Below are 17,523 nucleotides of genomic sequence, written 5' to 3'. Positions count from 1 at the left end.
CTTAACTGCACTTGTATTGCACTGTAATTCTAACATTGGAATGGCTGTTACGGATGGCACGGTTATGAGACAAATGGAGCCTTAGCATTGCTTATCTGGGTTAGATATCTGGAGCACGCTCCTGCCAGGTTATCTGCTAGTCTCAAGGTTCAAGCTAAAGTGAAACTATAGAGGGTTGGCTTTATAGCCTCATCCCTTTCAGCTGCTGTGTAACCCAAAAGGTTTTTTCTCTCCTTTTCTCCCACTGCTGTGCTTGCTGGTTTCATGTATGTCATCACTGGTCTGAAGCACTCCGCAGCAGCTAGAAGAAGGCTGCAGAAGGCAGTTTGCTCCCTGTCACTGAGTGTTCCCTCCCCCCAGACTTGGCTATTATTTATGCAACATGATCTAGCACAGAGTGGCTGGGAACCAATGGTCCAGAGTTCATTTCCAGTTATTATCGTAGTACAGAGTCAGTCTGGTTAGAGGTGCTCATTTCCAGCATAGAACATACACCATTTGAAAGCATAAACAAACTCTAAGTCAGTTTTACTTAACTTCATACACAAGTGTTACAGCTAAACAGGAATAGTAAGACGGAGTTGAAGCGCTTCAGACGTCCATGCTAAACTGAGTAAAGTCCCTTCCAGTAGAAAAGATGTACATGGAGGACTAAGCTCTAAAACACCAGTGGAAGTTTACCTTTTTAGTCTCTAGAGATATACTGAGGACAGTTCTTAGCTTTGTCTCAGTCCATGTTTGAACTGGGCTATGGCTGAATAGAACACATCAGGATTACTTGGCTGGGTTGGGACCAGATGTCAGTGGCCCCAGTAGATGTGGCTATTGGAGACTAATGGCGTGAGCAATTACACCTGCAGTCACACCCTTGTGGTGGTATGTGTGTGGGTGTTGCTGCTCTGGAGTTCAGGCATCCTACCTACACTAACCAGGCTAGTCATCTTAACTGCAATGCTCTTTTGTTTGCTTATTATCTAGGACACTACTAGGAATCCTTCACAGACAAGATCACCCAAGGCCCTAGCTTTGAAGGAAGGCATATTCAGAAGTTGTTGGCTTGCTCTCCTAGACTGGGGATTAAAGAAGCTGAACTAGGTGAATCATTACCCTCAGAATATGAACTTCTAGTATTGGGGTACTATCATGGGTGTCTGTACAGTCCCAACATCAGTGATCTGACTAACTACAGGCAGCACGGGAGCACTGAGTTAGTAAAGGTGCTTGGCTACTAGCAGTAAAGCCTCCTTCAGCTGTACTTTGCTGCATGCTAATGCAGATTTGAGGCAGAAATGACGCTTGGTACAGCTCAGTGTCTGTACCTGGAGATGAGACTACCTTAGGGTAATTCAGTGTCATTGCCTTGTCCCAGCTAGTAATCTGTGTGCTGCCCTGGGAAACAGAGGTCAGGCAGCTCATGGGAACAAACCAGTGTCATAGGCTGTTAAATTCAAAGGCAAAGTTTAATAGGGCAGCCACAGTGGGGAAGGGGAGCCTCTGAGCTGGACAAACAGGTCCCACTGGTTTCCAGACACTGTCCCAGCTGAGCAGAGCACCAAGACTGCGGGAGCTGGATCCTCTCAGGTAGGAGCAGCACCAGTACTTGGTAAGATCAAAGTTTAGCAAAGTTAAGGCTCCATCAAGTACCACTAGAGTGTTTGAGCTTTGTTTAGCAAGAGTCCATCAGAACAGTCACTAATTTAAGTTCTGTGCAGTTAATACTTAAGTTCCTCCTACAAAGCACCATTGATGTCATTAAATCAACAGTTTCTAACCCAAGATTAACAGCTTCACTTTGCTATAGTCTTTCCTTTGGGGAGACACCAGCTTGGATGTCATGTTCCCTATTTAGGGAACAGAGGTCATATCCTGCTTTGTCTCTGTAGAGGCAACTCCTACTCTTCCTGTTGCCTCGCTCTTTCTGTCCGTGTCCCTGCAGAATAGCAGGGGGAGTAGGAAGGAAGGAGAACGGGTCCAGCACAAAACTTCATTCAACACAGTCAAAGAAACCCAGCAACTAAACAGGAGTTTTAAAACAGAGCAAACCAGTAGAGCTTATGCACACAGCTCACCCCAGAAACTGCCAAACCAAATCAGGAAAAGGACAATCAATACATCCATCCTGCAACACCACTCTTCTGCTTCAGAGCATTCCCCTCCATCTCACATTAAACTCAAACTTCTTCACCTAGTCCTTCATTCTCATTACAATAACACTGACTGCTTCAGGGGGCGGTGCTGGAGTTTCAGAGAGGGCTTTTCTACCTGTAGTCCCCTGCAGGTAAGTCCCTCCTGTCCCTGCTGTGTTTTGGGGTGCTTGGCTATCCAGAATTCTGTTCTCTCTTGTTCCTGATTGCATGGAAGTAAATTTCTCAAAGTGTGGTATATCTCATGAATCATCAGCCTTCTGCAGCCAGCACAATGAAGGGAATACACTTCCACACTAGGAAACCAGGACTGCTTTGGAGAAGTGATTCTTCAGCTGAGGCTGCCTCAGGCACCACTGGAATTTGTGTTCATTGTGTTGTAACCTAACTGGGAGATGTGCTTACTCACTGTGTTGCGTGAGTGGAGGCCTGGGGATGCTTGACTGATGGGAGGCATGTCCTAAGGCTTGGTGCTCCTTCCCTACGTTGTCTTCAACTACACCTCACAGAAGATCTCCTGAGACTGATGATCCTGATCTTGAGAGAACAGGGAGGCAAACCTGAGGACACAGAAAGAGAGGGAATCAGAATGACAAGTTGTGTGGGTTTATGTGTTTGTTTTCTGAGAGCGAGCTGACTAAGGAAGCAAACTCAGTATGAATCCCCCTTACTACTGACAGGCCAGACCTAGAGGAAAGATAAAGAAAACTCATATAATCCATTGACTCCATTTTATTTTTCATTGCTTTAGGAGCCTTCTCCAGAGCCGAGCTGTGGGGGAGCTGCTTTCTGGTTGGCAGCTGAATCCCGGATATGCTTGCACAGATTTTTCATTCCTGTATTTCGTGCCTCAGCACATTGTCCATAGCGCTCTGGAAGTGTTCTGCAGAACTGATGAGCAAACTGAAACCCTCTGATCCCTGCTCCATGGCAGAACATACCAAAGATTTTCCCTTTTCCTCTTAAAAGCTGAAATAAGGAAGTTTGCTTTGTAGGTTCCAAGCATTTTGAACAGAGCAGGTTTAGCGCATTTTGTTCTTTCTGACAATCAGAAAGTGCAGTCTCATTGCAGCTTGTTAAAATAAAGCTGCTTTGCTGTTTTAAGACACTTTCAGAGATCGTGGCAAGTTGCCACATTCCAGTTAAGCAATTTCCTACAGTTGACATATTTAAAAACACCCCACGTGGTTTTCTCAGCCATCTCCCTCCTCCATTTGACTGCAAGGAGGAAAACAACAACAAAAGCACACCCAGCAAAACTGAACCACAACACAGAACCCCCGTCCCTGTACTTAAACACGTGAGGTGAGAATTCTCTGCAGGCCTTCTTCTATTTCTGGCCTTGTTACACTGGAGGAGTGTTGTAAGATTTACTCCCAGCGGGGTTTTATATCCCACCTAGCAGGAGGTGCAGTAGGGTACCAGTGGTGTTTAGAGTCTTCCACTGTACAGGTGTGGTGCTTCAGTTTTCAAAGCATCCTAAGGAAGTTAGCATTTTCAGTAATGCCCAACTTATTCATGTCCCTTTTGGAAAGGTCAAGATTAAACACTGCAAATGAGTCTAAAAACCCCATGAGTGATCTTTGTGTAACGACCAAGAGCTGGTTTGCTGCAGTGAAAAGTGTCAAAGCTTAAGGAATGAATTTGTATCCAGCACTCAAAACTGTCAGTTCACAGGCAGAAAGATACAACATAGAATCCCTTTGTCTTTCCCCTGCTCCTGAGGAGGGGAGGATTTCCAGTACAGAATAGCACACAGGCTTCTTACAATGGCTTTTTATTTTCCCTTAAGCAGTCATGGTTTTTTCTCATGTCTGGTTGCTGTCCCTCAGCAGCCCCTCCTCGGAGCAGAACTCCTGAAGCCCAAAGGCTGCTGGATTTACTCACCAGGTGATGATCAGAGATACTTTAAGACAAAAAGGATCTAACTAAGCACATGGAATGCGAAAGGGGTGATGAAGTGTTTTGAAGAGTGTTTCCGAAGGAGACTCTACAGCACAAAAAGTGAAAGATGTAAAACACTGCAAAGCTCAGCAGAGAAAGGGGATGGTGAGCAAGTCTATAGATCACTTTAGAAATGATTCTACAGGTTGATGCTCTGGGGTTGTTTTCTGACTGTTGGAGTGATCTGTGTGGAAGGGGTGGCAAATGAACTCCCTGGTCCAAAGATTTCTTCCCAATCCCCAGCTGAGGAGAAAACTCAGGCTCATGTTTCACATACACAAAATGCTTCAATTCTGATCCTGCGCTGGCACGTTTCCTTTTATTATACATTTAATGCAGGCTTCTATTGGAAAAATACAGTTTGAGAACTTTGATCTGTTTCCATAGAACCCTTTGAAAATGAGCAACCTACCTAACCCACTTCCATGGAGAAGCCTTGGTTTTCACTGAGTGACTGTGACAATACACTTCTCTTAAACAAAACCAAAGAAAAACCATCCCAAAGCCCAGCTCCTGCTCTGACGAGGCTCAGGGACAAATGTGCTGTGTGGAGCTTCTGTGGAAAGTCCCAGAAATAATGGATATTGTATCTGGCTTAAGGATCCTCAGCTTGGAGCTTGTCTTTGTGCATGTGTGTGATCATTTTTCAAGTGTTGATTAAAATCTTTCCTGGCTGCTCTATGATGCCAAATAGCTGTTGCAAGGCTGTCTGTTGTATGGCCAATTGTTGCTTATCAGTCTCCTGTGTATTCTTCCCCATACAACTGTTACCAGGTCAGCAGCTGTATTTTCCTTCACTTTCTAAATGGGCACGGCAATGTCTGGATGAAAGTCTCAGAGTCACAAACTGAAACTGTTCTTTTCTGGGTGGGAATCTGAGTTCAGGTGTCTCCACTCTAAATACCATTTCTATGCTTGAACTAATGACTGAAACCCCATGTGGCTGCTCTGGGCAAATGGTAATCAGCAAGACAGATTTCTGGGAGGACAGAATGTGAGCAGTGAGCCATGGCAGCTTTCTCAGGCAGTGTCTGTGAAAGGAGAAATGTGACCCCAGCCCTTGCCAAAATAGCTCCATTCTTTCTAGTGGAAAGCTAATAATTTGGATCATTTCAGAGAATAAGGTTTCTTAGTTGAGATTTCCCAGGGGGCAGAGACGTAACATCTTCAGCTCTGAGACCTGCAACCTGCTCCTGCACAGGCTTAAACTTTTCTGCCTAAGAGTCTCTTTCTGTCTGACTTTCTCTTCCCCAAAGCAGCAGGTTGGGGAAGTGTGTGTCAGAGTGAGGAGGGGAAGCTGGAACTCTTGAAGTGCTCAGGTAATCGAGTCAAAGAAGCAGAGGATTGGACTGTGTTTTGTTTTTTTCCCTTGGCCTAATAATAAGTCCGAGTCCTGTCGAGAACAAGCTGCTAATCCACCTCATTCCCCAGCCAGTTCCTGAGGGAATGGTAATGTGTTTTATTGAGGCTACACAAATAGAAACGTGGAAGACTGAAGGGAGATGGCTGGGAGGGCAGGGGAAGAGAAAAGAAAAACCCTTTTGGGATTAGGGACAGCATCTGGGCAGTAAACTGCTTCATTAAAGGAGCTCAGTTCCTTCAGAGTACTGCTACACATGCGATGTCCTGCCCCGTGGTTCCTCGCTGTCTCTGCTGGTGCTCAGTACCTTGCAGGATGAGGCTTGCAACGGGGAGGAAAGGGAAGCGCAAGAATGTGCCGGGGACCCAGCATTAGTCATTCCCTTCCTGACCTTGCAGAAGGAAATGTCTGGCTTTACATTTTTTGCTGTAAACTCTTGATTCTGTATTTGTGCTGTAAGTTCACACATGCACAGGCTGTTGGGTTCTTTGCCTCCCCCTCCAGACAACCAAATGTACTTGAGAGTTGTTTTACAGATGTGTGAGAACGATCAGTGCAGTCATAAAAATGATGGAGTATATGCTTTCTAAAGGCACTTTAAGTTTTAAATCTTACAAATATATCTGTGAGTTGTAACACAGCCCCGATGCCCAAAACATGACCTGCTGCTTCCTCCCCAGATTATGAACCTTTCATAATCTTTCTCCCTATCACTTGCTGCTCTCTGGCTGCAGTCACTGTAGATGGGAACGGAATGTGGGGTAGTTTTCTTTATGTGAGGAGAGATACAATGAATTTGCCAAGACATTAAATAACTATAGTTCTAGGGAGAAGCATAGTATTAGTGTTATCTCTGGGCTGCATTCACCTCTCTACAGCTTTATGGGCTAGCACAGCTGAATTGGACAAGTACTTGTTCACCTGCCATGATCCTTTGAGAAGCCTGGGTTGCATTAGCATCCGAGCATGGTCTAAACTCCTCCCTCTTCCCCAGCTGGGTGAAGAAGGGTTAGAGCACTGTGTATGCTCTAATGAACTAGGAACTGAGCCTTGAAGACTGTAAGATGTAGAACCATCAAAGCATGTAAGCTCCTAACTCACTATTGAAGTCTGCAGGGGCACTGCAGTGGTTTGCTTGGGAACGTGCAAGGCACGGGAAGAAGGGAAGGATCTGAGCTGAGGTTTCCCCAACTGTCCAGGGCTGATCTTTGCTTGCTGCATGGAGATAGAAGGTTTTGAGCTCCTGAGCCTCTGGATTTTTTCAGTGCTGTTACAATGTGGGTCAGTGTCTCAGCCAACAGAGAATCTCTGGAAGGGATCTCAGGAGATCCTTTTTGCTGTCTTGCCAAAGGCATGAGCCACTATGCCTAGTGCATTTCTGACAGATGCTTGTTAACTTATTGTTAAAGACCTTGGTTGAGGGCCAAGACTGTGTTGAACTAGGCTCTGTGAAGCCTCAGCTGCTGAGGACTAGGTTCCAGACTGATGGTGATTCTCTTCCAGATGGTCACTGGGTTTGCCTGAGCTCTTTTTGATCTGGCTGCGTGTGAATAAACACAAGATCTGGGGACCCTGTAGAAGGGATTGAATAGTGAGAACAGGAGGTGTGCTGTGCCTGGACAGAAGAGTTCTTCATAGCAGGGTAAACCCGTAAGCCTGTTAAATGGCACAGGCACTAATGTAACGAGTGGATGGGAAACCTTAACAGTTCTGTAGGCCAGCTTGGAGTAATGATATCCTTCAGTATATATGCTTTGTGCAAGAGAAAGAATTAGTCTTCCTGTGCTCCATATGGAAATGCAGTTAAGCCTAATGAAGCATGGCTGAGCTAAGGAAGCTAGATGGGTGCTGGAGAGATGTCTGAGCTGAGAGGAGGTTGAGCTGCAGATCTGATGTGGCAGCAGCAGGGTTGTGCTCAGCAAATGGTAAGTTCTCAGTCCTGCAGGGCCTCTCAATCATTCTGTTGCAGTTGCATGTCCTGAGGTTAAAAAGGAAGGGGGAGGGCTTTCCTTTTTTAGTGTTCAGTGGGTGTGAAATCTTTGATATTTAAGCAAAGGACTGTTCCTGTAGCTGCACTAGGCTTGGGTGCCTCTCTAGGATGAAATCCTTGAAGAGAATCGTTTTCAGGCACAGGGAACCACTTGCTTGTGCAGTTTCATCCTCCCACTCATGCTCTTCGCTGGGGAGGCCTCAGCTGAGTGTTTACAGCTCTCAGTTGCTGGGATTGTGAAAAGGAAAGAAGGGGAAAGAAAAGCAGTGGTATGTGGCCTCCAAGTGACCCAGAAATGATGTCGTCTGCATCATCTGACAAAGCAGAAATAACATACTGTAGTGTTTGGGCAGTGGCTATTGTGTCAGCCTCAGGCATGACTGAAGGTTCAAAGGAAAATCCATCCATCTGGTATTCCAGCTCTCCCTATCCATCTACCTCTCCGTGCTTTTATATACTAATTTCTCTTAAGGCTTTCCCCCCTCCTTCTGCAGACTTTCTCTGTGTACTTTTCTGCTTGTGCTGAGTGCTGTTTTGCAGCGTTTGTTTAGCAATGCATTGAGAAACTATTTCCTTTTCTTCTGTAAGCAAAACTGAAAGTCCTCAGTCCAGCCCAGGCATGTAGGTTCTGCACAGGCACTCGGCCATTCCTGTGCAGAAGCTGCTGCAAGTGAGACTGGTGGCACTGGAACTCCCTGAGCTAGCCTCTCGGTGATGTGAGTGACCCAGTGATGTGATGCTCCCTGCCCTAGCAGCCTGCAGATGGGACCAGGGAGTTCTGGTGCCACTCGGAGTGCCTGTTCCCGGCCTTTCATTGTGCTGATTTCCTCTGTGCTTCAGCAGCTCTGGTGCAGTCGATGCTGCCATGATCTGGTGGTTAGATCAGAGCACTGAGAGTTCGCTCTTTTGTGACCTGTTTTTAGAGCTGCTCCTTCACTTTGTGCAAATTATTTTTAATCCTTCTTCCTCTTTCTTACTTTTAATAAGGTGCTGCCACATGAGGTCTTGTGAATATGTTAATGGTCATAGGTTGGTTTGGGCATTCAAAGCAGTGGCTATGCTCTACCAACTGTCTGCTTCTAAGGGAGCTGTGCCAGTGGTCCAGTAGAGCAGTAACCTACATACCTGGTGCCTTTGATTGCCCTGTATCATCAGTGGGGACAGGAAACAGAGCCAAGGAAGCGAGTGCTCTGGCCACTGTTTCAGCAGAGCAGAGCTGGAAGCCAAGCTTCACACTTTGGAGTCCTGCTGAAGGAATCAGCTGGGTCCAAGGAAGAGAACATGAATTCCACAAACTGCAAGTCAGTGTCTGACAATGTGAGCTCCTCTTCTTGGGTATCATCCCAAATAAAAAGTGAATCTGCTACCTGATAGTTCTTTGTAATGTTTTATCTGCTGGCGTGGCCTTACTCATATAGGGCCGATGAAGATAGATGTTAAAGTACTATCCTTTAGTGGATTCAGTTCTCCTGGTTTTGAGGGCAAAGCCACATGGATGAGACATTGAGTGGCCTCACTCTTTTAGGCTACAAATAATTCCTTGAAATGTCTTTTTTTTCTATCTTTTCTTATTTTTCTGAGTTGTGCATTTTCCTCCTGTACAGCTTTTGTGCTTGCCTTGAGCAGAGCTGTTTGAATTCCATGCTGAATTCAATGTAGCTTTAAAGTTTGTGGGATTATAAGGCTCTCCAGCTGAATCCTGCATCATCTGAGTGTTCCTAATGAAAGGACAGATGGGAACGATGGGTTTCTGTGTTGAACGAAATGTTCTATGAACAGGTTTGGATGAGTTTGCACTGCTAAACAAGCATATGCCATGTTAAAAGGGTACAGACCCACTCTCCATGTCTCACCAGGCAGACTTGGTTTTAAACCACTCAAAATCAGGCATTAGTTTAGTTCGCCTTATATTGGAAAGGGTACAGTTCATGCTGTTATAAGGTATTTTTATACCTACACACAGAACAACTTAGCTCTCTGAACACAGAGGGGAAATGAGACTTTCTGAGTCTTGGGTTGCCACTTGGTGATGCTGTGATCAGATGATAACAGCTCAGATAGCCAGGAGGCATTCACATGAATCAGCTGCTAGAAGCTTAAGTTCACAAAAGGAGCAGTTCAGTGTTGGGTTGTGTGGTGCAGGAGCTGCAGACACGTTTGAGTTTGGACACACCTGGTATCACTGCACTTCGGCCCTAAATGCAGAGTCCTGACCAGCACTTCTGCTGCTTAGGTGTTTGCTACTTTCCATAGATTGGGTATTCCCACCCTGTTGCTGTGGTATCCAGATGACTTATTAGCTCTGTTATGATCATCTTTTCCAAACCAGAGGAAGAAGGTCTGAAATGAAACAGTGGTTCTTCCCTTTGCATGGATCAATTCAGCTGCACCTCTCTGCCTTTTTAACTCCGCTGACTTGGACAAAGGTGTCCTGAAGCACACCCGCACCGCTGCCAGGCTCCTGATGCTGCTGAGATCTTTATCATATTCTCACATGGTTGCTGAGCATGATTTCAGAGACAAATTTGGCAAGTCAGATTCTGACCTTTTTATGTTCTCTTCAGTGCTCAGGTTGCTCAAGGTTTTTTTCTTGCCTGGCTTAGGGTTTCTCTATATAACAGCACTGGGGAAAATAGATAAGAGTCAGCTAAAGGTGTGAAGTGAATCCACTTTCACTGGATGCCTTACAGTGACTCATCTTCCTTTCCCCAGTGTCCCATGCAGACATGCTCTGAGTTCAGAAGTTTTGTCTCTGGTTCAGGATGCAGAAGGGCAGAACCTCCTGATGCAGTGTCCTGCACCCACAGCAGCTACTGCTGGTGCTTCGGGGAGTGCACCCTTGCCCTCTGGGCCTGTTCCTGGCAGGAGGTTAATAGAGGAGTTCCTTCCTGATTAATTCCTGTCTGGAGGAAGATAGATGATTTGCATTTTTCTTGGCCACATGTAAGAGCTGGGTCATGCATTGATCTGATCCTTTTAAAGCTTCAGCTGCCAGCTTGTTAAATTGCAGGGCAGTGAGTGGCTGTAGGATCGGGAGCACTGGTGTGAGCTCATATTTATTGTCTTTTCAAGTGCTTTCAGACTCCATGAGATTTCATCTCCTGGACAGGAGAAATATGATCTGCTTTTGAACAAGTGCTTGATTTGTTGATTAAATGACAATTGTTTGGTTTAGGTATTGTGAAACCCCCTCTTCTAAACATTGCATATGTTTCAAGTCATCGAGAAAAGCTGTAGGCATCAGCGAGCAGAACCGTTTGTGAAAGTGTGAAAACATGGCATTTGGTTGTGAAATGTGCGACTGAAACAAAGTTGGGCTCAAACTCTTGATGTTCCGAAGAAATCTGGGCTTGCACATTGGTAAGGGAGAAACCCTCTGGCTGCCCACAAGATGCCTAATGTATAATTCCCATTCTGTGCCTCGGTTTCCTTTTTTTGTGAACTGAAAAGAATTCTTCTTTCTGCATTTATAGGGTATTCCAAGATATGTGGATTGAAAGCATGTGAAAAGCTAGTCAAGACTTCAGAAAAATGCGCTCTTCTATCCTCTGTTTCTTCCTCCCAGATTATTTGGATGAGTTGCATTGAATTCAGACCGATTGGGTTTGGGCCAAGTGCAAAAGCTGCAGCAGGTTTAATGTGCTTCCCCTTCAGTGCCTGCTGGAATAAGATGCCACTTTTCTAAACATGAATAAACCACAATTGACAAGAAGCTTGACCCCCAAACGTGTGAAACAGTTTCTCTGGTTAGGGACCACCACTGTTAACATTCCCTGACAGAGTCAGGATGTGATTTTGATCAATGAACCAGAGGTCAGTAATTTTTGGGCTCCAGCTGGAATACTGAATTCTTCCAGCTCGTATCTCCTTGCTTGGCAAGGGCTCTTGAATTCTGCACCCCAGTGCCAGTGGTTTCACAGATGCCATTGCTTTCTTGTGCCATGCCTGCAGAAGTGAACTGAAGAACTTGTGTGTATTTAGCTTTTGTTCATCACCATTTAAACTCCCAACCATTGGCTTAAGGTCCTGGAAATGGGCACACTTGTATCTCGAGAGATCTGCTGTTTAGTTTGTATAAATAAATAAAAAAGTACAAGCTTGGCAGCTTTTTCCTAAACATCTTGGGCCTGATTCTCACACAGGCTGTGAAGGGACATTCATTTTAGGAGTGGAGTAGGAGGAGATCAGTGTGCACCCAGGAGCAGACCTCGCAGCATGTGCAGTTCTTGGAGCAAACATGAACGGGGTGTCCTGGCCATCAGCTACAGCAGAGTGAGAGGAGGAGGGCTCTGCTGGAGCACACCCTGCGAGCAGCCACGTACTCCAGCTGCTCCATATCCTGTCTCTGCTCTTGTTCTTTCCCATCTCTGTGGGTTTGAGGCAGCTGGAGTATTGCCGCTTCTGTTGTGGGGTTTGCCATTTGTGATGAGTAGGATGTGCCGTTTGGCAGGCAGGCAGTGAGTAGCTTACTATTGGCTTTATCGCTTTGTCTAGGTTGTGGTTGGAGACCTGCATGTTGTTTGTGGCTTTTTATGTGCGTCACTGAACCCAGAATTTTTATTATATTCTCAGAAAAGGGTTTTGCAAGAGCTCAGCCATTAAAGCTGAACCCTGTAGTTTAGTTAAAGTCTGGGCAGGAAATAACAAAATTAAACTCATCCTAGGGGAGAAGCGTGGTGCGAGGAGGGTGGGAGAGAATTCACATACACTATTTATAGACAACAAATTTGGACTTGAAGAGTAAATGTGAAGGAGTTACCATGGGAAAACGGGACTTGGTGATCCGAGATCCTCAGGCTTGTGTTGTCAGCCTGCTTTCCCCTTCTGTTATGTCCCAACAACGATGAGAAGTTTGACACTGAAATCTGTGCTGCACAGAGAGCCTTCCAGCAGTATCCTTCTAGGAGATTATGCTACGGATAGGACTTGTCAAGTGAAAATACTTGAACCCATGTTTTCTTGAGCAGCACAAAAGGAGTTCAGGATGACACGTGCTCCAGGGAGCTGGTGCAGTAGGAGCCGGAGAGCCATGGGCAGGGTGGGGAGGAGGAGGCACGTTAGTTACTGTGCTCATGGTCAGCCAGCAGGTCAGTGGCAGAGCTGGGAGTGAAGTCCAGCTCCCTGCAGCCCAGGCCCATTCTCTTACCCATTAAATGTGATGCTCTGGGGTTACATTTGAATGGGTGAGGAGAACTTTAGTGGGGAATGCAAGAATCGTGGCTGTACCTCAGGAATATCCTTCCTCAAAGCAGCATGCTGTCCTTATGATACTGCATATGTGTATGTGGGGCATACAGTTTTGTATAATCTCTTTTACTTAATTTGTGATTTTCCACTTATAAATAGCTGTTAAGTGCTTCTTGCTTTCCACTGTGGGTTTTGGAACAGATTCCCACACCTCTTCTTGCCACTGTCAGTGCTTTCAGTTCCCTGCTTTGTACTGGGTCATGTGCTACTTTTAAGGCATTGGCATAAAATTAGAGTTACATATAACTAAGCATGGAGCTCTAGCATTAGAGAGTATCCTGATATTTCATCCTTCATTCAGGAATATGGCTCTTGCCTGATGGGAGGTCCTACACTGAAGTAGCAGATCACAATCAGACTGAGGAGTCAAGCCATGACGTTTACACACAGACCTGTCAGGGCCTTTGCTGGCTGTACCAGTTTCAGAACCACTCTGCAATCTTGCTTCTTTCCCAAAGTGCTTAGCAGCCCTGAGGTATGCTCAGGAATGGGGATGAGGTGACCCAGGGAAAGAGGCAGTAACATACCACAGTGCCCTCGGAATCCTGCATACCGCAACTGACAAACGTGCAGCTGACTTGTTTGCCTTTGGCTGGATTCTGTGGTTGCAGTTTGTATATCAAAGTGCATATCACTGAATGACCTCCAGAAGAAGAGGAGGCTTAGGTGATTTCTGTCTTCCTTCTTTCCATGACATATCTGTTGCACAGCTGGGAAGCTGACTTCTGGCATACTGGGGGCTATTGAGTAGTCCTCAAACTTCCTGCAACCTCTTCCTTCTGCCTCTTGAGAGGGGACCTTCCCCCTCTATTTATACCAGTTCTTCATTACTCCTATTGCTTCTATTCCCAATCTGTATTCCTGGTTAACCTCACTTCCATCCCAGGGATTGCCAAGATCCCCTATTCTTTAGGAGGAAGAGAAATGTGCTCCCCTCACTTCTCCTGCCAGGGCAGAGAAAGGAAGTGCTGTCATCCCCTTTTTACAAAAACAGGTACTAGGGCTGAGAACCATCAAGTGGGGTTTCCAAGGTAATTTCTTTTAGGTCTTAAGCTCCAAAGCCATGTTAGGAAGTTACAGTTAAAAGGTTCCTCTGGTTTCAGCTGGGTGGTCAGAGTGTAAGTGCAAAGGGATGGCTGAGCCTTCTAGGACGTGGCATTTGCATTTCTGTATTCATGGCATGAAGAGTTTGAATCACTTTTGTATGTACCCATTTGTTAATAAATCTGAAACTACAAACTACAAACAGGCACTGTCTGAATTCACAAGCAGGCAGAGACAAACTCCCAAACCAGCATCCCCTCCTGCTAGGTACCATCCACACATCACCAGGAGGACACAGCACATTCTAACTGCATCCTCTCTGCATCCCAACAGGTGAAGCTGATTGACTACATCCACAGACAGCGGCAGTGTAAGCTGAGTGTGCCCCTCAATGACAGGACAGCAGAGCTCAACAGCTACCCCAGATTCCACGACTGGTTAGACATTGTCAACGTGAGGAAAGAAGTTGTTCAGGTAAGGGGAAAAGAACACTCTGCACAGACCCTTCCCGCCCTTTCAAGACATTCCAGCTGCATGCTGGGTTTACGGTAGTTTCCTGAACTTACTTCCAGGCAAGGTGGGAATGTGAGGGAAAGGAAGCTTCCTCTCTCCTGGTCACCCAGCGGGAATGCTGTAACATTCCCTTCCCTTTGCCCTCCTCCCAGAGTTAGGAGGGATCTTCTCATATCACTGAAGCAACACCTCAGCTGTATTGCTCAGTATGAGCCAAAGGTCCTCACCAGGACCCTCCCTCCTGTTGCCTGCTGGTCTGAGGATGATGCCATAACTTCATCACTTGCTGCCTCTTAAATAATAATAATCCTGTACCATACTATACTCTGCATTGAGTATTAGCCAAAAAAGGACCAAGACTTAGAAGTTTGTGCACTGACATGTCCAACAATTGGGCAAAAATGATGAGTTGTTACAGCCTATTTATTTCTAAAAGTATACATGCCATGATTATAAATTAGAAAGATCCCAAAATAAACCTCTAAAAACAGACCAGCAAAGGGCATTAGAGTTTACAAGTTTGTTGCAGAATGATGGTTTTAAACTGTATAGCCTCACACAACACTTAGACTACGATATTACTGCAACCTAGTAATGGTCAGGGGGATTTTGATCTGGGTTTTGGCTGGGTGGGAGTCTGTGCTCAGAAACAAATGAGGTCTTTTCATTTTATACACACACACAAGTAAAGTCTCTACCAAAGAGCATTGCATCAGTGTAAAAGAATGGAATGAATAACCCTCCCGTGGTGGCCAGCATCAGCTGTTCATGCTCACAGACCATGGCTCCTTCTGATCTTTACAATTCAATTCTTAACATGCAAATCACTGAAAGCCTCTTTACGGCACAGAATAATCTGACACTTATGCTGGAATTGGGAATGATGAGATCAGCCTGAGCCCCAGCTCCTGTCTCTGACACTTCTGGGTTTTCTGGAAGGGAGCCTGGAATCCCAGTGGTGTTTAGAGGATTACTGGGAACTCCAGGACTGCAGGGCTCTGACATCGGATTGATCCCTTGGACCTGGACTGGGCATGGCTGCCCTGGGGACACATCATTTCAGTGTAACATTAATGGCAATATAAGTAGAGCTAAGCCCACTGATGGCTAAACCAAGCAGAAGAGGCTTTTTCCATTCTTTCCCCAGTTTTGGCCCTGCAGGCCAGACCACAGTGTTCCCACTCCCTTTCCTTTGATCCTTACACAAGCAAAATTTTTCTTTGACTTCAGCAGGGATCTGCCTGAGTGAAAAATTCCACAGCTTTTCATGGAAGTTATTCCAGCTTGGACCTCGTGTAACTAAGCCGACTATGGTGAAACAGGATGAGTTCAGGACCAAGCTGTTCCTTTTAGTACTGTTCATTCTGCATGTGCTGCTGGATGTTACCCTCCAGCCCAGGCAGGTTTTGGGTAGCACGAAAGGTGCAGATGGCACTGGCAGTGAGGGAACAGCAAAGCTGCCCGTTGCTGTGGCCAAGCTGCCAGGCTCCCAACTATTGTGGGTTTCTAAGGTTACTGCAATTGCCTGAGCCTAAAAGAATGTCTTTGTAGCTCTTTCTTAAATCCTTTGTGATGCTGCAGAACACAGGGGGGAAGGGAAGAGGTGAAGAGAAAGGGGGGAGGGAGGAGGGGGAGAGGTGGACAGTTCAAATCTGCCACATCCTGTTAATTCACGGAGCAAAGAGGGTTGAGTCTGCCCTTCCCTGTGTGTGACATTAAAAAGGGTGACAAATTGACTTTTGATCTGTGCAGGAAGAGAATATTTTCCAGCTGTTTATTATTTTTATTCATGCTCACTTGCTACCCCCTCCCAGGCAATGACCAGTGTAATGAAGGGTGTTCCTTCTGCTCTCTGGGACAGAAACATCAGAGGTGTAACAAAGCCGTTATATTCATCTGTTACTCCAAATGTATGGTTCTGCACCTATTTCATGCAGCTGCAGGGAGCTCCTGTAGCCTGTGTATGAGGTAGACAGGAGACCTGCAACACCCTTGGGTCATTCCATGGTTTTTGAGTAGACATGTTGGAACGGGCTGTAACTGGGGAAATAGCTGGGCTATAAACTAATAGCTTTGTTCTTGCAGTGATTTTTTTTATCCTGTTATTTCAGTGCTTAGAAAACAGTCCAGCCAGTGTTGGCGTTTGTGGCAGGGACAGCACAGTGCAGGGGAGAGGTTTGCCTGGGAGGAGTTGTCTTTCAGAACTGTTACAGGTATCTTGGGATCATTCCTGCTGTTGCTCAGATTTCACGCAGTGTGAACTGCACTTCAGCCGAATGCTTTTGATGGAAACCACTGACAGAAGGAGCTTTAATAGGTTAGTTATTAAGAAACATGTAATGGTTTCCCTTAGCTTTATGCACACTGCCTGTGACATGACTGGGGAGAGAGGGGGATAGGGAGCCCTTAAAGAGATGGCTGGGCAGGTCAGACAATAAAGAACAGGGACACCTACGTTCCATACCTGGTTCTGTAGCTGGTGAACAGGGAATGACTTTTCATCTCTAAGGTATTGTTGTAATGTGCCTAATATAAAAATATTAGGCACACAGCCCTCTCTTTTTGAGACTTTTAGGCTCTGAAACTAGTTGGAGAAGTTGCCTGGTACCTGTAGGGTCTCAGAGCCCAGCTACAGCAGAGCCCTTGCCTGGCCACCTCTGAGATCTGAATAGAAAAGCAGGTAGGATGCAGGAGGTGCTCTCCTGGGCCCACTGCCTGTCAGGGGCAGTGGGGAGAAAGGCCTGAGTTCATGGGGTTTTGCCTTTTTAAATGGCTCTGAATCCCTTTACTTTTCAAGTGTTGCTGGAGAGAGTATTTCAAGATTGTGCTAATCTGTGACATAACACCTTTGAAAACCAGCCTAATTGCAAGCAGCCTTTTAGCTCAGCTAGAGAAACAATGCTCTTTTTCTCTCTTTCTCCCCCTCCCCTCTCTCCCCCCAGTCCTCTCCCAAATAAAGCTGCCACGCAGGGAAGCACAGAAGCTCCCAGGCTCCCCTGTCAGAAATAGAGCACCAGCTCTAATTTAGAATATCTGCTGACTCCTCTAGTCCAGAGTGAGGACTATTTTTGCTCAGTGATTCGCTCTAGACATTGTGAAGCTTGAAAGCTCTTGCTGTTATAATTGCTGTCGTCTTGTCGGGCTCCTTTCTTTCTCTGAAAACCTATATTTAAAACAAGAATAATGACTGCTTGTAAAATCCTTTAGTTCTGCGAGAGATTAGAGTAATAACAATGCACTGTTTGTGGCGTTGGGCAACAGCTAAAGCTCCGGTGAAGGTG

At 45.8% G+C, this 17,523-nt stretch overlaps 2 protein-coding genes across 2 annotated transcripts in view; one reads left to right on the top strand and one right to left on the bottom strand.

Annotated features, from left to right (window-relative positions):
* Positions 1-17,523, bottom strand: part of NOS2 (nitric oxide synthase 2) — an 86,280-nt gene that overhangs the window by 11,967 nt on the left and 56,790 nt on the right. Inside the window, exon 28 of the mRNA XM_062615660.1 lies at positions 2,554-2,704. Within this exon, the coding sequence (XP_062471644.1) occupies positions 2,648-2,704 (57 nt within the window). The 3' untranslated portion in view covers positions 2,554-2,647. The remainder of the gene's footprint in view (positions 1-2,553; positions 2,705-17,523) is intronic.
* The window catches only part of KSR1 (kinase suppressor of ras 1), a 52,462-nt gene that overhangs the window by 14,733 nt on the left and 20,206 nt on the right, over positions 1-17,523 (top strand). Inside the window, exon 2 of the mRNA XM_062615671.1 lies at positions 14,063-14,203. Within this exon, the coding sequence (XP_062471655.1) occupies positions 14,063-14,203 (141 nt within the window). The remainder of the gene's footprint in view (positions 1-14,062; positions 14,204-17,523) is intronic.

This window comes from Pezoporus occidentalis, unplaced genomic scaffold, assembly GCF_034315485.1.
Source record: "Pezoporus occidentalis ecotype Australia unplaced genomic scaffold, CSIRO_AGI_Poc_V1 ctg183, whole genome shotgun sequence".
Lineage (NCBI taxonomy): Eukaryota > Metazoa > Chordata > Aves > Psittaciformes > Psittacidae > Pezoporus > Pezoporus occidentalis.
Note: the sequence above shows the minus strand (reverse complement) of the source record. Positions and strands in the feature narration are given on the sequence as shown.